The 23,177-nt window shown below is 49.5% G+C and overlaps 1 protein-coding gene across 1 annotated transcript in view; it reads left to right on the top strand.

Moving 5' to 3' along the window:
* The window catches only part of LOC106592580 (unconventional myosin-XV), a 274,787-nt gene that overhangs the window by 154,273 nt on the left and 97,337 nt on the right, over positions 1 to 23,177 (top strand). Inside the window, exons 23-32 of the mRNA XM_045692035.2 lie at positions 381 to 466; positions 1,386 to 1,509; positions 2,492 to 2,587; positions 3,275 to 3,510; positions 4,001 to 4,197; positions 6,000 to 6,072; positions 7,435 to 7,620; positions 9,501 to 9,604; positions 10,647 to 10,720; positions 22,613 to 22,733. Coding sequence (XP_045547991.2) covers positions 381 to 466; positions 1,386 to 1,509; positions 2,492 to 2,587; positions 3,275 to 3,510; positions 4,001 to 4,197; positions 6,000 to 6,072; positions 7,435 to 7,620; positions 9,501 to 9,604; positions 10,647 to 10,720; positions 22,613 to 22,733 — 1,297 coding nt within the window. The remainder of the gene's footprint in view (positions 1 to 380; positions 467 to 1,385; positions 1,510 to 2,491; positions 2,588 to 3,274; positions 3,511 to 4,000; positions 4,198 to 5,999; positions 6,073 to 7,434; positions 7,621 to 9,500; positions 9,605 to 10,646; positions 10,721 to 22,612; positions 22,734 to 23,177) is intronic.

The raw sequence follows: 23,177 nt of genomic DNA, 5'->3' as shown, positions 1-23,177 counted from the left end.
GAATTTTCCAATAAATTTCTATGACCTCAATTTCTTTTTCCCCTGGATGATTTGTCCTCAGGGTTTCAGTTCTGTTATACTCACAGACATCATTTTAACAGTTTTAGAAACTTTAGAGTGTTTTCTATCCAAATCTATGAAATATATGCATATCCTAGCTTCTGGGCCTGAGTAACAGGCAGTTTACTTTGGACACGCTTTTCATCCAGAGGTGAAAGTACTGCCCCCTGCCCAAGAGAGGATATGATCCTATGTTACTTCACTCATTCCTGTTTTAAATCTCCCTTCCTGTTTGACATTCCCTGAGATATCGTCACCCTAGCTAAGATCTGAACCCTTGACTGACCCCTTAACCTCTATCCTCTAACCCCTCTGTGTAGGAGCGAGCCAACAGAGAGGTGGTAAACGTTACAACTCTGCCCATCCCTGCTGAGCTGGGGTTTCTGCTGCAGGCTACCGCAGGTAGGTCATTATCCTGAATAACACACTAGCTCTGGTCCATATCCTCACGTCTCTATGTCAAGCTCTGGTCCAGCTCCCCACATCTCTCTGTCTAGCTCTGGTCCAGCTCCTCACATCGCTCTGTCTAGCTCTGGTCCAGCTCCTCACATCTCTCTGTCTAGCTCTGGTCCAGCTCCTCACATCTCGGGTCCCGTGTGGCTCAGGTGGTAGAGCATGGTGTTTGCAACGCCAGGGTTGTGGGTTTGATTCCCACGGGGGACCAGTACGGAAAAAAAAAATATGAAATGTATGCATTCACTACTGTAAGTAGCTCTGGATGACTAAAATGTAAATCTCTCTGTGTAGCTCTGGTCCAGCTCCTCACATCTCTCTGTCAATCTCTGGTCCAGCTCCCCACGTCTCTCTGTCTAGCTCTGGTCCAGCTCCTCACGTCTCTCGATCTAGCTCTGGTCCAGCTCCTCACATCTCGCTGTCTGGCTCTGGTCCATCTCCTCATGTCTCTCTGTGTATCTAGGTGGCAGGGAGCTCCACTCTCAGTGTCTAGCTCTGGTCCATCTCCTCTCGTCTCTCTGTGTGTCTAGGTGGCAGGGAGCTCCACTCTCAGTGTCTAGCTCTGGTCCATCTCCTCACGTCTCTCTGTGTATCTAGGTGGCAGGGAGCTCCACTCTCAGTGTCTAGCTCTGGTCCATCTCCTCACGTCTCTCTGTGTGTCTAGGTGGCAGGGAGCTCCACTCTCAGTGTCTAGCTCTGGTCCATCTCCTCTCGTCTCTCTGTGTGTCTAGGTGGCAGGGAGCTCCACTCTCAGTGTCTAGCTCTGGTCCATCTCCTCACGTCTCTCTGTGTATCTAGGTGGCAGGGAGCTCCACTCTCAGTGTCTAGCTCTGGTCCATCTCCTCACGTCTCTCTGTGTGTCTAGGTGGCAGGGAGCTCCACTCTCAGTGTCTAGCTCTGGTCCAAGCCCCTATGGTCCAGGTGGATACTCAGCTGACTCTGCCGCTAGACATCAACAACTACCTCATCACTCACTACATCAGGACCATCTTCAGGGTGAGAACACACCTTTAATAAAACCTGTGTTTGATGATGAGCTGTTCAGCTGGTGAATCCATGTTGTTGTTGAGCTCAGTGTTCAGCTGGTGGTGAATCCATGTTGTTGTTGAGCTCAGTGTTCAGCTGGTGAATCCATGTTGTTGTTGAGCTCAGTGTTCAGCTGGTGAATCCATGTTGTTGTTGAGCTCAGTGTTCAGCTGGTGGTGAATCCATGTTGTTGTTGAGCTCAGTGTTCAGCTGGTGAATCCATGATGATGTTGAGCTCAGTGTTCAGCTGGTGAATCCATGTTGTTGTTGAGCTCAGTGTTCAGCTGGTGAATCCATGTTGTTGTTGAGCTCAGTGTTCAGCTGGTGAATCCATGTTGTTGTTGAGCTCAGTGTTCAGCTGGTGAATCCATGTTGATGTTGAGCTCAGTGTTCAGCTGGTGAATCCATGTTGTTGTTGAGCTCAGTGTTCAGCTGGTGAATCCATGTTGTTGTTGAGCTCAGTGTTCAGCTGGTGAATCCATGTTGATGTTGAGCTCAGTGTTCAGCTGGTGGTGAATCCATGTTGTTGTTGAGCTCAGTGTTCAGCTGGTGAATCCATGTTGTTGTTGAGCTCAGTGTTCAGCTGGTGAATCCATGTTGTTGTTGAGCTCAGTGTTCAGCTGGTGAATCCATGTTGTTGTTGAGCTCAGTGTTCAGCTGGTGAATCCATGTTGATGTTGAGCTCAGTGTTCAGCTGGTGAATCCATGTTGATGTTGAGCTCAGTGTTCAGCTGGTGGTGAATCCATGTTGTTGTTGAGCTCAGTGTTCAGCTGGTGAATCCATGATGTTGTTGAGCTCAGTGTTCAGCTGGTGAATCCATGTTGTTGTTGAGCTCAGTGTTCAGCTGGTGAATCCATGTTGTTGTTGAGCTCAGTCTTCAGCTGGTGAATCCATGTTGTTGTTGAGCTCAGTGTTCAGCTGGTGGTGAATCCATGTTGTTGATGTGTTTAGGAAGCCTTGTTTGGGATGTTGTTTGCTCCACTGGAGCGCTCTCTGACCCGAGTGGACGAGGAACTGAATCAGCCAGCGGTGGAAGTCTTCATGCTGGTACACTACGCTCTAGAACCCTCTGTAGAACCCACCTATAGAACCCTTTTCATGGAACACTACGCTCTAAAACCCTCTGTAGAACCCACCTCTAGAACCATCTTCATGGAACACTACGCTCTAGAACCCTCTGTAGAACCCTCCTTTAGAACCCTCTATATGGTACACTATGCTCTAGAACACTCTGTAGAACCCACCTTTAGAACCCTCTTTATGGAACACTACACTCTAGAACCCTCTGTAGAACCCACCTTTAGAACCCTCTCTATGGAACACTGCGCTCTAGAACCCTCTGTAGAACCCCCCTTTAGAACCCTCTCTATGGTACACTACGCTCTAGAACCCTCTGTAGAACCCACCTTTAGAACCCTCTTTATGGAACACTACGATCTAGAACCCTCTGTAGAACCCACGTTTAGAAGCCACCTTTAAAACTCCACCTTTAGAACCCTCTCTATTGTAAAACTACGCTCAGTACCACCAACTTGAAGTTTGCTCTGCCCTGAGTAACCCACTCCATTTTCCCAGCAGGCCTATGGGCTCATGAGTCTTCTCATGTACCACACACCCCCCCCCCCCCCCCCTGTGGATAGGTTAGGAACCCCAGGGTTCATAGGATCCCTAGTTGGGAACCACCGCTCCGGAACCGTACTGTAACATGGTCTATTCTGTGTTCTCATGTTCTAGATTCTGAGGTTCATGGGGGACCCCGATCTGAACGGAGCTCAGGAGAACCTGTTTGGCAACTACATCATCCAGAAAGGACTGGCCAATCGGGGCCTCCGAGACGAGATCCTGGCGCAGGTAGCCAATCAAGTGTGGCGAAACGTCAACCCTCAGAACTCGGAACGCGGTTGGCTTCTCCTGTCCGCGTGTCTCTCATCCTTCCCTCCGTCGCAGCGGCTGGAAAAATACCTGCTCAAGTAAGACGCGCACACACACACACACACACACACACACATTCGATACACAACCACACACACACATGATACACAAAAACACACACATGATACACACACACACACACAAACACACACACACACACACACATACGATACACAAACACACACACACATGATCCACACACACACATACACCCACATATACACACACACATAAAACACACACACACACACACACATTAATACACACACGCACAAACACACAGACACACACACACGAGTATTGCTGTAAATGTTTTCATATTTGGAAAGTGTTATGATGTCCTCTTTCTGTGTGTGTCGTGTGTGTGTGTGTGTGTGTGTGTGTTTGTGTCGTGTGTGTGTATATATATGTGTGTGTGTGTGTGTGTGTGTGTGTGTGTGTGTGTGTGTGTGTGTGTGTGTGTGTGTGTGTGTGTGTGTGTGTGTGTGTGTGTGTCTGTTTGTGTATGTGTGTGTGTGTGTGTGTTAGATTCGTCTCAGACTACGGTCCAGTAGGATACGACTGTCTGTGTCAACACCGTATACTCCAGTCCATGCAGAGGACGTCACTGGGTTACCACGGTTACCACGGTTACCACGTCTCCCGGACCTACCCTCCATGTCTGCTGGAATGGACGGCCAATCGCAAGATGGCTCACACCGTCCTGCAGATACACTGTTACACTGGTCAGGACAATTCACCGTAGTACAGATACACTGGTCAGGACAATACACCGTACTGCATATACACTGGTCAGGACAATACACCGTACTACAGATACACTGTTACACTGGTCAGGACAACACACCGTCCTGCAGATACACTGGTCAGGACAATACACCGTACTGCAGATACACTGGTCAGGACAATACACCGTACTACAGATACACTGTTACACTGGTCAGGACAACACACCGTCCTGCAGATACACTGGTCAGGACAATACACCGTACTGCAGATACACTGGTCAGGACAGTACACCGTACTACAGATACACTGGTCAGGACAACACACCGTCCTGCAGATACACTGGTCAGGACAATACACCGTACTGCAGATACACTGGTCAGGAAAACACACCGTCCTGCATATACACTGGTCAGGACAATACACCGTACTGCAGATACACTGGTCAGGAAAACACACCGTCCTGCATATACACTGGTCAGGACAATACACCGTACTGCAGATACACTGGTCAGGAAAACACACCGTCCTGCAGATACACTGGTCAGGACAATACACCGTCCTACAGATACACTGGTCAGGATAATACACCGTCCTGCAGATACACTGTTACACTGGTCAGGACAACACACCGTACTGCAGATACACTGGTCAGCACAACACACCGTACTACAGATACACTGGTCAGGACAATACACCGTACTGCAGATACACTGGTCAGGACAATACACCGTATTACAGATACACTGGTCAGGACAATACACCGTATTACAGATACACTGGTCAGGACAATACACCGTACTGCAGATACACTGGTCAGGACAATACACCGTATTACAGATACACTGGTCAGGACAATACACCGTCCTGCAGATACACTGTTACACTGGTCAGGACAACACACCGAACTACAGATACACTGGTTAGGACAATACACCGTACTACAGATACACTGGTCAGGACAATACACCGAACTACAGATACACTGGTTAGGAAAATACATCGTCCTGCAGATACACTGTTCAGGACAACACACCGTACTGCAGATACACTGGTCAGGACAATACACCGTACTACAGATACACTGGTCAGGACAACACACCGTACTACAGATACACTGGTCAGGACAATACACCATCCTGCAGATACACTGGTCAGGACAATACACCGTACTACAGATACACTGGTCAGGACAACACACCGTCCTGCAGATACACTGGTCAGGACAATACACCGTCCTGCAGATACACTGGTCAGGACAACACACCGTACTACAGATACACTGGTCAGGACAATACACTGTACTGCAGATACACTGGTCAGGACAATACACTGTACTGCAGATACACTGGTCAGGACAACACACCGTCCTACAGATACACTGGTCAGGACAATACACCGTACTGCAGATACACTGGTCAGGACAACACACCGTACTACAGATACACTGGTCAGGACAATACACCGTACTACACTGTTACAATGTATCTGTATCTGTTTCTGTGTCTGTATCTGTAGTGTCTTTGTCTATGATGTGTTCTGAATGTCTATGAAGGGTTATGAATGACTATGAATGGTTATGAATGTCTATGAATGTTTCTGAATGTCTATGCATGGTTCTGAATGTATATGAAGGTTAATGAATGTCTATGAAGGGTTCTGAATGTCCATGAAGGGTTCTGAATGTCTATGAGGGGTCATGAATGTCTATGATTGGTTATGAATGTCTATGAATGGTTATGAATGTCTATGAAGGTTTATGAATTACTATGAAGGGTTCTGAATGTTCCCCATATTTCAGGCGTGTCCTTCCTGTGTCTACTACACTCATGGACCACTGGAGAGGTCCTGGCCAGAGACATCTTACAGCACATGTGAGTGTATGGTAACTGCTGGTGTCCTGCTAATGTTCACCTGCTCTGAGATCCAGGGGTTGTTTAGTTAGTTAGTGGTGTCCTGCTACCGTTCACCTGCTCTGAGATCCAGGGGTTAGTTAGTTAGTTAGTTAGTGATGTCCTGCTACCGTTCACCTGCTCTGAGATCCAGGGGTTGTTTAGTTAGTTAGCGGTGTCCTGCTACCGTTCACCTGCTCTGAGATCCAGGGGTTGTTTAGTTAGTTAGCGGTGTCCTGCTACTGTTCACCTGCTCTGAGATCCAGGGGTTGTTTAGTTAGTTAGTTAGCGGTGTCCTGCTACCGTTCACCTGCTCTGAGATCCAGGGGTTGTTTAGTTAGTTAGCGGTGTCCTGCTACCGTTCACCTGCTCTGAGATCCAGGGGTTGTTTAGTTAGTTAGTTAGCGGTGTCCTGCTACCGTTCACCTGCTCTGAGATCCAGGGGTTGTTTAGTTAGTTAGCGGTGTCCTGCTACCGTTCACCTGCTCTGAGATCCAGGGGTTGTTTAGTTAGTTAGCGGTGTCCTGCTACCGTTCACCTGCTCTGAGATCCAGGGGTTGTTTAGTTAGTTAGCGGTGTCCTGCTACCGTTCACCTGCTCTGAGATCCAGGGGTTGTTTAGTTAGTTAGCGGTGTCCTGCTACCGTTCACCTGCTCTGAGATCCAGGGGTTGTTTAGTTAGTTAGCGGTGTCCTGCTACCGTTCACCTGCTCTGAGATCCAGGGGTTGTTTAGTTAGTTAGCGGTGTCCTGCTACCGTTCACCTGCTCTGAGATCCAGGGGTTGTTTAGTTAGTTAGCGGTGTCCTGCTACCGTTCACCTGCTCTGAGATCCAGGGGTTGTTTAGTTAGTTAGCGGTGTCCTGCTACCGTTCACCTGCTCTGAGATCCAGGGGTTGTTTAGTTAGTTAGCGGTGTCCTGCTACCGTTCACCTGCTCTGAGATCCAGGGGTTGTTTAGTTAGTTAGCGGTGTCCTGCTACTGTTCACCTGCTCTGAGATCCAGGGGTTGTTTAGAGCCTGTTGTGGTCCAGCTTCTTCATGTGATAATTTGCTCACTGGGTTGAAACCTAGGGCTCTCTCTCTCTCTCTCTCTCTCTCTCTCTCTCTCTCTCTCTCTCTCTCTCTCTCTCTCTCTCTCCCTCTCTCTCTCCCTCTCTCTACCTCTCTCTACCTCTCTCTCTACCTCTCTCTCTACCTCTCTCTCTCTACCTCTCTACCTCTCTACCTCTCTTTCTCTCTCTCCCTCTCTCTCTCCCTCTCTCTCTTAACCTCTCTGTCTCTACCTCTCTGTCTCTACCTCTCTGTCTCTCTCTCTCTGTCTCTCTCTCTCTCTCTCTGTCTGCAGCGGTGTGTCTGAGGGTGGGCGGGGCTGGTCCGTGTTGCTACGGGAACCGTCCCAGTGGGTGGAGCTGGAGGGCGGCGACTACGTGTTTGACCTGATCTCAGACCTGGAGTTGCCGACTGACTTTTCCAAACAGAAGAACTACTTTGTCGTATCAGCACAGGACCCCAGCAGGCTCACGACTAGCATGTACGTTAAACACTACACTACACTACACTACACTACACACTACACTACACTACACACTACACTACACACTATACTACACTACACTACACTACACACTAACCTAAACAGTGTGATATCACTTTCCTTGTCTACTTGTCTGTTCAGTAGTACTGGTTGGTTCTAACCCTGGTGTGTGTGTTAGCAGTAGCCTGTTGGTTCTAACCCTGGTGTGTGTGTGTTAGCAGTAGCCTGTTGGTTCTAACCCTGGTATGTGTGTTAGCAGTAGCCAGTTGGTTCTAACCCTGGTGTGTGTGTTAGCAGTAGACTGTTGGTTCTAACCCTGGTGTGTGTGTAAGCAATAGCCTGTTGGTTCTAACCCTGGTGTGTGTGTGTTAGCAGTAGCCTGTTGGTTCTAACCCTGGTATGTGTGTTAGCAGTAGCCAGTTGGTTCTAACCCTGGTGTGTGTGTTAGCAGTAGCCAGTTGGTTCTAACCCTGGTGTGTGTATTAGGAGTAGTCTGTTGGTTCTAATCCCGGTGTGTGTGTTAGCAGTAGCCTGTTGGTTCTAACCCTGGTGTGTGTGTTAGCAGTAGCCTGTTGGTTATAACCCTGGTGTGTGTGTGTGTTAGCAGTAGACTGTTGGTTCTAACCCTGGTGTGTGTGTAAGCAATAGCCTGTTGGTTCTAACCCTGGTGTGTGTGTGTTAGCAGTAGCCTGTTGGTTCTAACCCCAGTGTGTGTGTGTTAGCAGTAGCCTGTTGGTTCTAACCCTGGTGTGTGTGTTAGCAGTAGCCAGTTGGTTCTAACCCTGGTGTGTGTGTGTTAGCAGTAGCCTGTTGGTTCTAACCCTGGTGTGTGTGTTAGCAGTAGCCTGTTGGTTCTAAACCAGGTGTGTGTGTTAGCAGTAGTAGCCTGTTGGTTCTAACCCTGGTGTGTGTGTTAGCAGTAGCCAGTTGGTTCTAACCCTGGTGTGTTAGCAGTAGCCTGTTGGTTCTAACCCTGGTGTGTGTATTAGCAGTAGCCTGTTGGTTCTAACCCTGGTGTGTGTGTGTTAGCAGTAGCCTGTTGGTTCTAACCCTGGTGTGTGTGTTAGCAGTAGACTGTTGGTTCTAACCCTGGTGTGTGTGTTAGCAGTAGCCTGTTGGGTCTAACCCTGGTGTGTGTGTTAGCAGTAGCCTGTTGGTTCTAACCCTGGTGTGTGTGTGTTAGCAGTAGCCTGTTGGTTCTAACCCTGGTGTGTGTGTTAGGAGTAGCCTGTTGGTTCTAACCCTGGTGTGTGTGTTAGCAGTAGCCTGTTGGTTCTAACCCTGGTGTGTGTGTTAGCAGTAGCCTGTTGGTTCTAACCCTGGTGTGTGTTAGCATTAGCCTGTTGGTTCTAACCCTGGTGTGTGTGTGTTAGCAGTAGCCTGTTGGTTCTAACCCTGGTGTGTGTGTGTTAGCAGTAGCCTGTTGGTTCTAACCCTGGTGTGTGTGTTAGCAGTAGCCTGTTGGTTCTAACCCTGGTGTGTGTGTGTTAGCAGTAGCCTGTTGGTTCTAACCCTGGTGTGTGTGTTAGCAGTAGCCTGTTGGTTCTAACCCTGGTGTGTGTGTTAGCAGTAGCCTGTTGGTTCTAACCCTGGTGTGTGTGTTAGCAGTAGCCTGTTGGTTCTAACCCTGGTGTGTGTGTTAGCAGTAGCCTGTTGGTTTTAACCCTGGTGTGTGTGTGTTAGCAGTAGCCTGTTGGTTCTAACCCCAGTGTGTGTGTTAGCAGTAGCCTGTTGGTTCTAACCCTGGTGTGTTCGTGTTAGCAGTAGCCTGTTGGTTCTAACCCCGGTGTGTGTGTTAACAGTTGCCTATTGGGTCTAACCCCGGTGTGTGTGTTATCAGTAGTCTGTTGGTTCTAACCCCGGTGTGTGTGTGTTAGCAGTAGCCTGATGGGCCGTGGGTTTGGACCAGATGAAAGCCAGTCCAGACCCTCCTCCATGAACACTACCAGCAGACACAGCTCTGGGGCGCTCTACGGACACGGTACACACTATCTCGCTCTCCTCCTCCTCATGTTCCTCATCTTCCTCCACCTACTCTTCCTCACCTTCCTCCTCCTCCTCTTCCTCCTCTCCCTCTTCCTCCTCATCTTCCTCATCTTCCCTCTTCCTTCTCTTCTTTCTGCTCCCTCTTCCTCCTCATCTTCCTCACCTTCCTCCTCCTCATCTTCCTCCTCTCCCTCTTCCTCCTCATATTCCGCCTCTCCCTCTTCATCTTCCTCTTCTCCCTCTTCCTCCTCATCTTCCTCCTCTCCCTCTTCCTCCTCATCTTCCTCCTCTCCCTCTTCCTCCTCACCTTCCTCCTCTCCCTCCTCACTTTTTTGGTTACTACATGATTCCATATGTCTTATTTCACAGTTTTGATGTCTTCACTATTATTCTACAATATAGAAAACAGTTAAAAATAAATAAAAACCCTGGAATGAGGAGGTGTCCACACTGTTGACTGGTATTATATACACTCCTTTGTTTTCATTGTGAAGTCTGACTTCATATCAACTCTCTCTGTCTCTGTCTCTCTGTCTCTTTCTCTCCCTGTTTATGTCTCTGTCTCTCTCTCTCTATCTCTCTCTCTGTCTCTCTTTCTCTCACTCTCTGTCTCTCTTTCTCTCACTCTCTGTCTCTTTCTCTCTCTGTCTCTCTCTCTCTGTGTCTCTCTCTCTCTTTCTCATTTCAATTCAATTCAAGGGGATTTATTGGCATGGGAAACATATGTTTACATTGCCAAAGCAAGTGAAGTAGATAATGTACAAAAGTTGAGTAAACAATAAAAATTAACAATTAACATTACACTCACAGAAGTTCAAAAATAATGAAGTCTTTGTCTCTCTCTCTCTTTGTCTCGCTCTCTGTCTCTCTGTCTCTCTGTCTCTCTGTCTCTCTCTCTCTCTATCTCTCTCTCTCTCTCTCTCTCTCTGTCTCTCTGTCTCTCTGTCTCTCTCTCTCGTTCTCTCGTTCTCTTGTTCTCGTCTTGATCACATGAAGACTGAATTGTTTTATCTCTCTTGTATACACCCTCTCTCCAGACTCAGAGCCCCAGAGAGGGATGGATCGTTACCTTGATAGCCTGTTTGACCCTGTTCTCTCAGACGGCACAGGGGTAAGTAGTATACACACACACACACACACACACATCGCAGAAACACAGGGACTAGAGGACAACGTTAACATCAGTCTCACTGAGAGCTGAGAGAAAGGACAGGAGGACGAACTGAGTGCAAAGCAATATAATGCAGTGATTTAGTGTGCAGGTCAGAGATGGCTTATGGCCTTCCTCGGTGGCACTGTCTAGAGACCTGAGGTCTTCCTCTTTAACACTGTCTAGAGACCTGTGGTCTTCCTCGTTGGCACTGTCTAGAGACCTGAGGTCTTCCTCTTTGGCACTGTCTAGAGACCTGTGGTCTTCCTCACTGTCTAGAGACCTGTGGTCTTCCTCTTTAACACTGTCTAGAGACCTGTGGTCTTCCTCTTTGGCACTGTCTAGAGACCTGTGGTCTTCCTCACTGTCTAGAGACCTGTGGTCTTCCTCTTTAACACTGTCTAGAGACCTGTGGTCTTCCTCTTTGGCACTGTCTAGAGACCTGTGGTCTTCCTCACTGTCTAGAGACCTGTGGTCTTCCTCACTGTCTAGAGACCTGTGGTCTTCCTCTTTAACACTGTCAAGAGACCTGTGGTCTTCCTCTTTGGCACTGTCTAGAGACCTGTGGTCTTCCTCACTGTCTAGAGACCTGTGGTCTTCCTCTTTAACACTGTCTAGAGACCTGTGGTCTTCCTCTTTGGCACTGTCTAGAGACCTGTGGTCTTCCTCACTGTCTAGAGACCTGTGGTCTTCCTCACTGTCTAGAGACCTGTGGTCTTCCTCTTTAACACTGTCAAGAGACCTGTGGTCTTCCTCTTTGGCACTGTCTAGAGACCTGTGGTCTTCCTCACTGTCTAGAGACCTGTGGTCTTCCTCACTGTCTAGAGACCTGTGGTCTTCCTCTTTAACACTGTCAAGAGACCTGTGGTCTTCCTCTTTGGCACTGTCTAGAGACCTGTGGTCTTCCTCACTGTCTAGAGACCTGTGGTCTTCCTCTTTAACACTGTCTAGACCTGTGGTCTTCCTCGATGGCACTGTCTAGAGACCTGTGGTTTTCCTCTTTAGCACTGTCTAGAGGCCTGTGATCTTCCTCGTTGGCACTGTCTAGAGACCTGTGGTCTTCCTCGTTGGCACTGTCTAGAGACCTGTGGTCTTCCTCTTTGGCAATGTCTAGAGACCTGTGGTCTTCCTCACTGTCTAGAGACCTGTGGTCTTCCTCTTTAACACTGTCTAGAGGCCTGTGGACTTCCTCGTTGGCACTGTCTAGAGACCTGTGGTCTTCCTCGTTGGCACTGTCTAGAGACCTGTGGTCTTCCTCTTTGGCAATGTCTAGAGACCTGTGGTCTTCCTCACTGTCTAGAGACCTGTGGTCTTCCTCTTTAACACTGTCTAGACGCCTGTGGTCTTCCTCGTTGGCACTGTCTACAGACCTGTGGTCTTCCTCGTTGGCACTGTCTAGAGACCTGTGGTCTTCCTCTTTGGTACTGTCTACCGACCTGTGGTCTTCCTCGTTGGCACTGTCTAGAGACCTGTGGTCTTCCTCACTGTCTAGAGACCTGTGGTCTTCCTCTTTAACACTGTCTAGAGACCTGTGGTCTTCCTCTTTAACACTGTCTAGAGACCTGTGGTCTTCCTCTTTGGCACTGTCTAGAGACCTGTGGTCTTCCTCTTTGGCACTGTCTAGAGACCTGTGGTCTTCCTCACTGTCTAAAGACCTGTGGTCTTCCTCTTTAACACTGTCTAGAGACCTGTGGTCTTCCTCTTTGGCACTGTCTAGAGACCTGTGGTCTTCCTCTTTAACACTGTCTAGAGACCTGTGGTCTTCCTCTTTGGCACTGTCTAGAGACCTGTGGTCTTCCTCACTGTCTAGAGACCTGTGGTCTTCCTCTTTAACACTGTCTAGAGACCTGTGGTCTTCCTCTTTGGCACTGTCTAGAGACCTGTGGTCTTCCTCACTGTCTAGAGACCTGTGGTCTTCCTCTTTAACACTGTCAAGAGACCTGTGGTCTTCGTCTTTGGCACTGTCTAGAGACCTGTGGTCTTCCTCACTGTCTAGAGACCTGTGGTCTTCCTCTTTAACACTGTCTAGACCTGTGGTCTTCCTCGTTGGCACTGTCTAGAGACCTGTGGTTTTCCTCTTTAGCACTGTCTAGATGCCTGTGATCTTCCTCGTTGGCACTGTCTAGAGACCTGTGGTCTTCCTCGTTGGCACTGTCTAGAGACCTGTGGTCTTCCTCTTTTGAACTGTCTAGACGCCTGTGGTCTTCCTCGTTGGCACTGTCGAGAGACCTGTGGTCTTCCTCTTTGGCACTGTCTAGAGACCTGTGGTCTTCCTCGTTGACACTGTCTAGAGACCTGTGGTCTTCCTCGTTGGCACTGTCTAGACCTGTGGTCTTCCTCTTTGGCACTGTCTAGAGACCTGTGGTCTTCCTCGTTGGCACTGTCTAGAGACCTGTGGTCTTCCTCGTTGGCACTGTCTAGAGACCTGTGGTCTTCCTCGTTGGCACTGTCTAGAGACCTGTGGTCTTCCTCTTTAGCACTGTCTAGAGGCCTGTGGTCTTCCTCACTGTCTAGAGACCTGTGGTCTTCCTCTTTAACACTGTCTAGAGACCTGTGGTCTTCCTCTTTGGCACTGTCTAGAGACCTGTGGTATTCCTCGTTGGCACTGTCTAGAGTCCTGTGGTCTTCCTCTTTAACACTGTCTAGACGCCTGTGGTCTTCCTCGTTGGCACTGTCTAGAGACCTGTGGTCTTCCTCGTTGGCACAGTCAAGAGACCGGTGGTCTTCCTCTTTAGCACTGTCTAGAGACCTGTGGTCTTCCTCACTGTCTAGAGACCTGTGGTCTTCCTCTTTGGCACTGTCTAGAGACCTGTGGTCTTCCTCACTGTCTAGAGACCTGTGGTCTTCCTCATTGGCACTGTCTAGAGACCTGTGGTCTTCTTCACTGTCTAGAGACCTGTGGTTTTCCTCTTTAACACTGTCTAGAGGCCCGTGGTCTTCCTCGTTGGCACTGTCTAGAGACCTGTGGTCTTCCTCACTGTCTAGAGACCTGTGGTCTTCCTCTTTAACACTGTCTAGAGACCTGTGGTCTTCCTCTTTGGCACTGTCTAGAGACCTGTGGTCTTCCTCACTGTCTAGAGACCTGTGGTCTTCCTCTTTAACACTGTCAAGAGACCTGTGGTCTTCCTCTTTGGCACTGTCTAGAGACCTGTGGTCTTCATAACTGTCTAGAGACCTGTGGTCTTCCTCTTTAACACTGTCTAGACCTGTGGTCTTCCTCGTTGGCACTGTCTAGAGACCTGTGGTTTTCCTCTTTAGCACTGTCTAGATGCCTGTGATCTTCCTCGTTGGCACTGTCTAGAGACCTGTGGTCTTCCTCGTTGGCACTGTCTAGAGACCTGTGGTCTTCCTCTTTTGCACTGTCTAGACGCCTGTGGTCTTCCTCGTTGGCACTGTCGAGAGACCTGTGGTCTTCCTCTTTGGCACTGTCTAGAGACCTGTGGTCTTCCTCGTTGACACTGTCTAGAGACCTGTGGTCTTCCTCGTTGGCACTGTCTAGACCTGTGGTCTTCCTCGTTGGCACTGTCTAAAGACCTGTGGTCTTCCTCTTTGGCACTGTCTAGAGACCTGTGGTCTTCCTCGTTGGCACTGTCTAGAGACCTGTGGTCTTCCTCGTTGGCACTGTCTAGAGACCTGTGGTCTTCCTCGTTGGCACTGTCTAGAGACCTGTGGTCTTCCTCTTTAGCACTGTCTAGATGCCTGTGATCTTCCTCGTTGGCACTGTCTAGAGACCTGTGGTCTTCCTCGTTGGCACTGTCTAGAGACCTGTGGTCTTCCTCTTTTGCACTGTCTAGACGCCTGTGGTCTTCCTCGTTGGCACTGTCGAGAGACCTGTGGTCTTCCTCTTTGGCACTGTCTAGAGACCTGTGGTCTTCCTCGTTGACACTGTCTAGAGACCTGTGGTCTTCCTCGTTGGCACTGTCTAGACCTGTGGTCTTCCTCGTTGGCACTGTCTAAAGACCTGCGGTCTTCCTCTTTGGCACTGTCTAGAGACCTGTGGTCTTCCTCGTTGGCACTGTCTAGAGACCTGTGGTCTTCCTCGTTGGCACTGTCTAGAGACCTGTGGTCTTCCTCGTTGGCACTGTCTAGAGACCTGTGGTCTTCCTCTTTAGCACTGTCTAGAGGCCTGTGGTCTTCCTCACTGTCTAGAGACCTGTGGTCTTCCTCTTTAACACTGTCTAGAGACCTGTGGTCTTCCTCTTTGGCACTGTCTAGAGACCTGTGGTCTTCCTCGTTGGCACTGTCTAGAGTCCTGTGGTCTTCCTCTTTAACACTGTCTAGACGCCTGTGGTCTTCCTCGTTGGCACTGTCTAGAGACCTGTGGTCTTCCTCGTTGGCACAGTCAAGAGACCGGTGGTCTTCCTCTTTAGCACTGTCTAGAGACCTGTGGTCTTCCTCACTGTCTAGAGACCTGTGGTCTTCCTCTTTGGCACTGTCTAGAGACCTGTGGTCTTCCTCACTGTCTCGAGACCTGTGGTCTTCCTCACTGTCTAGAGACCTGTGGTCTTCCTCTTTAACACTGTCAAGAGACCTGTGGTCTTCCTCTTTGGCACTGTCTAGAGACCTGTGGTCTTCCTCACTGTCTAGAGACCTGTGGTCTTCCTCTTTAACACTGTCTAGACCTGTGGTCTTCCTCGATGGCACTGTCTAGAGACCTGTGGTTTTCCTCTTTAGAACTGTCTAGAGGCCTGTGATCTTCCTCGTTGGCACTGTCTAGAGACCTGTGGTCTTCCTCGTTGGCACTGTCTAGAGACCTGTGGTCTTCCTCTTTGGCAATGTCTAGAGACCTGTAGTCTTCCTCACTGTCTAGAGACCTGTGGTCTTCCTCTTTAACACTGTCTAGAGACCTGTGGTCTTCCTCATTGGCACTGTCTAGAGACCTGTGGTTTTCCTCTTTAGCACTGTCTAGAGGCCTGTGGACTTCCTCGTTGGCACTGTCTAGAGACCTGTGGTCTTCCTCGTTGGCACTGTCTAGAGACCTGTGGTCTTCCTGTTTAGCACTGTCTAGACGCCTGTGGTCTTCCTCGTTGGCACTGTCGAGAGACCTGTGGTCTTCCTCTTTGGCACTGTCTAGAGACCTGTGGTCTTCCTCGTTGACACTGTCTAGAGACCTGTGGTCTTCCTCGTTGGCACTGTCTAGACCTGTGGTCTTCCTCGTTGGCACTGTCTAAAGACATGTGGTCTTCCTCTTTGGCACTGTCTAGAGACCTGTGGTCTTCCTCGTTGGCACTGTCTAGAGACCTGTGGTCTTCCTCTTTGGCACTGTCTAGAGACCTGTGGTCTTCCTCGTTGGCACTGTCTAGAGTCCTGTGGTCTTCCTCTTTAACACTGTCTAGACGCCTGTGGTCTTCCTCGTTGGCACTGTCTAGAGACCTGTGGTCTTCCTCGTTGGCACAGTCAAGAGACCGGTGGTCTTCCTCTTTAGCACTGTCTAGAGACCTGCGGTCTTCCTCACTGTCTAGAGACCTGTGGTCTTCCTCTTTAACACTGTCTAGAGACCTGTGGTCTTCCTCACTGTCTAGAGACCTGTGGTCTTCCTCTTTGGCACTGTCTAGAGACCTGTGGTCTTCCTCACTGTCTAGAGACCTGTGGTCTTCCTCTTTAACACTGTCTAGAGACCTGTGGTCTTCCTCATTGGCACTGTCTAGAGACCTGTGGTCTTCCTCACTGTCTAGAGACCTGTGGTTTTCCTCTTTAACACTGTCTAGAGGCCTGTGGTCTTCCTCGTTGGCACTGTCTAGAGACCTGTGGTCTTCCTCACTGTCTAGAGACCTGTGGTCTTCCTCTTTAGCACTGTCTAGACGCCTGTGGTCTTCCTCGTTGGCACTGTCGAGAGACCTGTGGTCTTCCTCTTTGGCACTGTCTAGAGACCTGTGGTCTTCCTCGTTGACACTGTCTAGAGACCTGTGGTTTTCCTCTTTAGCACTGTCTAGACCTGTGGTCTTCCTCTTTAACACTGTCTAGAGACCTGTGGTCTTCCTCTTTAACACTGTCTAGAGGCCTGTGGTCTTCCTCGTTGGCACTGTCTAGAGACCTGTGGTCTTCCTCTTTGGCACTGTCTAGAGACCTGTGGTCTTCCTCGTTGGCACTGTCTAGAGTCCTCTGGTCTTCCTCTTTAACACTGTCTAGACGCCTGTGGTCTTCCTCGTTGGCACTGTCTAGAGACCTGTGGTCTTCCTCGTTGGCACAGTCAAGAGACCGGTGGTCTTCCTCTTTAGCACTGTCTAGAGACCTGCGGTCTTCCTCACTGTCTAGAGACCTGTGGTCTTCCTCTTTAACACTGTCTAGAGACCTGTGGTCTTCCTCACTCTCTAGAGACCTGTGGTCTTCCTCTTTGGCACTGTCTAGAGACCTGTGGTCTTCCTCACTGTCTAGAGACCTGTGGTCTTCCTCTTTAACACTGTCTAGAGACCTGTGGTCTTCCTCATTGGCACTGTCTAGAGACCTGTGGTCTTCCTCACTGTCTAGAGACCTGTGGTTTTCCTCTTTAACACTGTCTAGAGGCCTGTGGTCTTCCTCGTTGGCACTGTCTAGAGACCTGTGGTCTTCCTCACTGTCTAGAGACCTGTGGTCTTCCTCTTTAGCACTGTCTAGACGCCTGTGGTCTTCCTCGTTGGCACTGTCGAGAGACCTGTGGTCTTCCTCTTTGGCACTGTCTAGAGACCTGTGGTCTTCCTCGTTGACACTGTCTAGAGACCTGTGGTTTTCCTCTTTAGCACTGTCTAGACCTGTGGTCTTCCTCGTTGGCACTGTCTAGAGACCTGTGGTTTTCCTCTTTAGCACTGTCTAGAGGCCTGTGGTCTTCCTCGTTGGCACTGTCTAGAGACCTGTGGTCTTCCTCGTTGGCACTGTCGAGAGACCTGTGGTCTTCCTCTTTAACACTGTCTAGACGCCTGTGGTCTTCCTCGTTGGCACTGTCGAGAGACCTGTGGTCTTCCTCTTTGGCACTGTCTAGAGACCTATGGTCTTCCTCGTTGGCACTGTCTAGAGACCTGTGGTCTTCCTCGTTGGCACTGTCTAGAGACCTGTGGTCTTCCTCTTTGGCACTGTCTAGAGACCTGTGGTCTTCCTCTTTGGCCTGTGGTCTTCTTCTTTGGCACTGTCTAGAGACCTGTGGTCTTCCTCACTGTCTAGAGACCTGTGGTCTTCCTCTTTAACACTGGCTAGAGACCTGTGGTCTTCCTCTTTGGCACTGTCTAGAGACCTGTGGTCTTCCTCAAATGTCTAGAGACCTGTGGTCTTCCTCTTTAACACTGTCTAGAGACCTGTGGTCTTCCTCTTTAACACTGTCTAGATGCCTGTGGTCTTCCTCGTTGGCACTGTCTAGAGACCTGTGGTCTTCCTCGTTGGCACTGTCTAGAGACCTGTGGTCTTCCTCTTTAACACTGTCTAGACGCCTGTGGTCTTCCTCGTTGGCTCTGTCTAGAGACCTGTGGTCTTCCTCGTTGGCACTGTCTAGAGACCTGTGGTCTTCCTCGTTGGCACTGTCGAGAGACCTGTGGTCTTCCTCGTTGGCACTGTCTAGAGACCTGTGGTCTTCCTCGTTGGCTCTGTCTAGAGGCCTGTGGTCTTCCTCGTTGGCACTGTCTAGAGTCCTGTGGTCTTCCTCTTTAACACTGTCTAGACGCCTATGGTCTTCCTCGTTGGTACTGTCTAGAGACCTGTGGTCTTCCTCGTTGGCACAGTCAAGAGACCGGTGGTCTTCCTCTTTAGCACTGTCTAGAGACCTGTGGTCTTCCTCACTGTCTAGAGACCTGTGGTCTTCCTCTTTAACACTGTCTAGAGACAAGTGGTCTTCCTCTTTGGCACTGTCTAGAGACCTGTGGTCTTCCTCACTGTCTAGAGACCTGTGGTCTTCCTCTTTAACACTGTCAAGAGACCTGTGGTCTTCCTCTTTGGCACTGTCTAGAGACCTGTGGTCTTCCTCACTGTCTAGAGACCTGTGGTCTTCCTCTTTAACACTGTCTAGACCTGTGGTCTTCCTCGATGGCACTGTCTAGAGACCTGTGGTTTTCCTCTTTAGCACTGTCTAGAGGCCTGTGATCTTCCTCGTTGGCACTGTCTAGAGACCTGTGGTCTTCCTCGTTGGCACTGTCTAGAGACCTGTGGTCTTCCTCTTTGGCAATGTCTAGAGACCTGTGGTCTTCCTCACTGTCTAGAGACCTGTGGTCTTCCTCTTTAACACTGTCTAGAGGCCTGTGGACTTCCTCGTTGGCACTGTCTAGAGACCTGTGGTCTTCCTCGTTGGCACTGTCTAGAGACCTGTGGTCTTCCTCTTTAGCACTGTCTAGACGCCTGTGGTCTTCCTCGTTGGCACTGTCTACAGACCTGTGGTCTTCCTCGTTGGCACTGTCTAGAGACCTGTGGTCTTCCTCTTTGGTACTGTCTACCGACCTGTGGTCTTCCTCGTTGGCACTGTCTAGAGACCTGTGGTCTTCCTCACTGTCTAGAGACCTGTGGTCTTCCTCTTTGGCACTGTCTAGAGACCTGTGGTCTTCCTCTTTGGCACTGTCTAGAGACCTGTGGTCTTCCTCACTGTCTAAAGACCTGTGGTCTTCCTCTTTAACACTGTCTAGAGACCTGTGGTCTTCCTCTTTGGCACTGTCTAGAGACCTGTGGTCTTCCTCTTTAACACTGTCTAGAGACCTGTGGTCTTCCTCTTTGGCACTGTCTAGAGACCTGTGGTCTTCCTCACTGTCTAGAGACCTGTGGTCTTCCTCTTTAATACTGTCTAGAGACCTGTGGTCTTCCTCTTTGGCACTGTCTAGAGACCTGTGGTCTTCCTCACTGTCTAGAGACCTGTGGTCTTCCTCTTTAACACTGTCAAGAGACCTGTGGTCTTCCTCTTTGGCACTGTCTAGAGACCTGTGGTCTTCCTCACTGTCTAGAGACCTGTGGTCTTCCTCTTTAACACTGTCTAGACCTGTGGTCTTCCTCGTTGGCACTGTCTAGAGACCTGTGGTTTTCCTCTTTAGCACTGTCTAGATGCCTGTGATCTTCCTCGTTGGCACTGTCTAGAGACCTGTGGTCTTCCTCGTTGGCACTGTCTAGAGACCTGTGGTCTTCCTCTTTTGCACTGTCTAGAGACCTGTGGTCTTCCTCGTTGGCACTGTCTAGAGACCTGTGGTCTTCCTCGTTGGCACTGTCTAGAGACCTGTGGTCTTCCTCTTTGGCAATGTCTAGAGACCTGTGGTCTTCCTCACTGTCTAGAGACCTGTGGTCTTCCTCTTTAACACTGTCTAGAGGCCTGTGGACTTCCTCGTTGGCACTGTCTAGAGACCTGTGGTCTTCCTCGTTGGCACTGTCTAGAGACCTGTGGTCTTCCTCTTTAGCACTGTCTAGACGCCTGTGGTCTTCCTCGTTGGCACTGTCTACAGACCTGTGGTCTTCCTCGTTGGCACTGTCTAGAGACCTGTGGTCTTCCTCTTTGGCACTGTCTACCGACCTGTGGTCTTCCTCGTTGGCACTGTCTAGAGACCTGTGGTCTTCCTCACTGTCTAGAGACCTGTGGTCTTCCTCTTTAACACTGTCTAGAGACCTGTGGTCTTCCTCTTTAACACTGTCTAGAGACCTGTGGTCTTCCTCTTTGGCACTGTCTAGAGACCTGTGGTCTTCCTCTTTGGCACTGTCTAGAGACCTGTGGTCTTCCTCACTGTCTAGAGACCTGTGGTCTTCCTCTTTAACACTGTCTAGAGACCTGTGGTCTTCCTCTTTGGCACTGTCTAGAGACCTGTGGTCTTCCTCTTTAACACTGTCTAGAGACCTGTGGTCTTCCTCTTTGGCACTGTCTAGAGACCTGTGGTCTTCCTCACTGTCTAGAGACCTGTGGTCTTCCTCTTTAATACTGTCTAGAGACCTGTGGTCTTCCTCTTTGGCACTGTCTAGAGACCTGTGGTCTTCCTCACTGTCTAGAGACCTGTGGTCTTCCTCTTTAACACTGTCAAGAGACCTGTGGTCTTCCTCTTTGGCACTGTCTAGAGACCTGTGGTCTTCCTCACTGTCTAGAGACCTGTGGTCTTCCTCTTTAACACTGTCAAGAGACCTGTGGTCTTCCTCGTTGGCACTGTCTAGAGACCTGTGGTCTTCCTCTTTGGCAATGTCTAGAGACCTGTGGTCTTCCTCACTGTCTAGAGACCTGTGGTCTTCCTCTTTAACACTGTCTAGAGGCCTGTGGACTTCCTCGTTGGCACTGTCTAGAGACCTGTGGTCTTCCTCGTTGGCACTGTCTAGAGACCTGTGGTTTTCCTCTTTAGCACTGTCTAGATGCCTGTGATCTTCCTCGTTGGCACTGTCTAGAGACCTGTGGTCTTCCTCGTTGGCACTGTCTAGAGACCTGTGGTCTTCCTCTTTTGCACTGTCTAGAGACCTGTGGTCTTCCTCGTTGGCACTGTCTAGAGACCTGTGGTCTTCCTCACTGTCTAGAGACCTGTGGTCTTCCTCTTTAACACTGTCTAGAGACCTGTGAAATAAGTTAAAAACTAACAAGTCAAAACACAACCAGAACACTGTGTCTGGATCAGCAGCCTCATCAACACATTATCTACAGGACCAGAACACTGGATCACAAGCCTCATCACACATTATCTACAGGACCAGAACACTGGATCTCCAGCCTCATCAACACATTATCTACAGGACCAGAACACTGGATCACGAGCCTCATCAACACATTATCTACAGGACCAGAACACTGGATCACCAGCCTCATCAACACATTATCTACAGTACCAGAACTCTGGATCACCAGCCTCATCAACACATTATCTACAGGACCAGAACACTGGATCTCCAGCCTCATCAACACATTATCTACAGGACCAGAACACTGGATCACCAGCCTCATCACCACATTATCTACAGGACCAGAACACTGGATCACCAGCCTCATCACCACATTATCTACAGGACCAGAACACTGGATCACCAGCCTCATCACCACATTATCTACAGGACCAGAACACTGGATCACCAGCCTCATCAACACATTATCTACAGGACCAGAACACTGGATCACCAGCCTCATCAACACATTATCTACAGGACCAGAACTCTGGATCACCAGCCTGTGTATCAGATCTGTTGTTCAGCCCTCTCTGCTGTAAACCGATTTACGACGTTACCCTGTTACCGTAACTGTCACGGCGACCAGATCGCCACGGTGATATCCCCCCCGGCAACTGGAGACGATAGAACTGATCAAATGGACCTGATTAATTAACGAGACTATGTCCTACATCTCACACACACACACCACAGACACACTCACACACACCACGGACACACACCACAGACACACACACACCCCATCGGACACACCAGACACACACAGACCACGAGTACACACACACAGACCACGAGTACACACACACAGACCACGAGTACACACACACAGACCACGAACACACACACACACCACGAACACACACACACACACACACACACACACACACACACACACACACACACACACACACCACACACACACACACACACACACACACACACACACACACACCTCACACACACACACACACACACCACGGACATGGATACATGGCCCAGTGGCTCAGATACATGAGAAGAGAATTGATGTTGATTCCACTGAGAATCAATTACTGACCTGATTACTGATATACGTTATTCTCACACACACACACACACACACACACACACACACACACACACACACACACACACACACACACACACACACACACACACACACACACACACACATACACACACGCACGATATGCTAACCTCTCCTGTTATTGGTAATGGTAAAAAGCTAGCATGGGTTACAATGTTAGTCTCTGTAAACTTTCTCTCCCCTCTCTCCCCTCTCTCTCTCAGGACATGGAGCATCCATCTGGTCTCTCCAACAGGATGCAGGGGGGTGGGGGTGTCGGAGGGGGGAGATGGGACCCACAACCGGGCTCCGGCACCCCTTACTCCACCCAGCCACCCCCTGGAGGTCAGTCAATCACCTCATACACCTCTGGAGTTTTAGCGCTTTGACTTGTATCATAGCAGTTAGCCTTTAGCCTATTATTTAGCAGTTAGATGTAGCCTAGCGGTTAGATTTAGTCTCGCGGTTAGATGTAGCCTAGCAGTTAGATGTAGCCTAGCGGCTAGATGTAAACTAGCAGTTAGCCTTTAGCCTATTATTTAGCAGTTAGCTGTAACATAGCAGTTAGACGTAGCCTAGCAGTTAGCCTTTAGCCTATTATTTAGCAGTTAGCTGTAACCTAGCGGTTAGATGTAGCCTAGCGGTTAGATGTAGCCTAGCGGTTAGCCTTTAGCCTATTATTTAGCAGTTAGCTGTAACCTAGCAGGTAGATGTAGCCTAGCGGCTAGATTTAGCCTAGCAGTTAGACGTAGCCTAGCAGTTAAATGTAGCCTAGCGGTTAGATGTAGC

The sequence above is a fragment of the Salmo salar genome, chromosome 12 (genome assembly GCF_965601325.2).
Source record: "Salmo salar chromosome 12, fSalSal1, whole genome shotgun sequence".
In the NCBI taxonomy this organism is placed as follows: Eukaryota; Metazoa; Chordata; class Actinopteri; order Salmoniformes; family Salmonidae; genus Salmo; species Salmo salar.
Note: the sequence above shows the minus strand (reverse complement) of the source record. Positions and strands in the feature narration are given on the sequence as shown.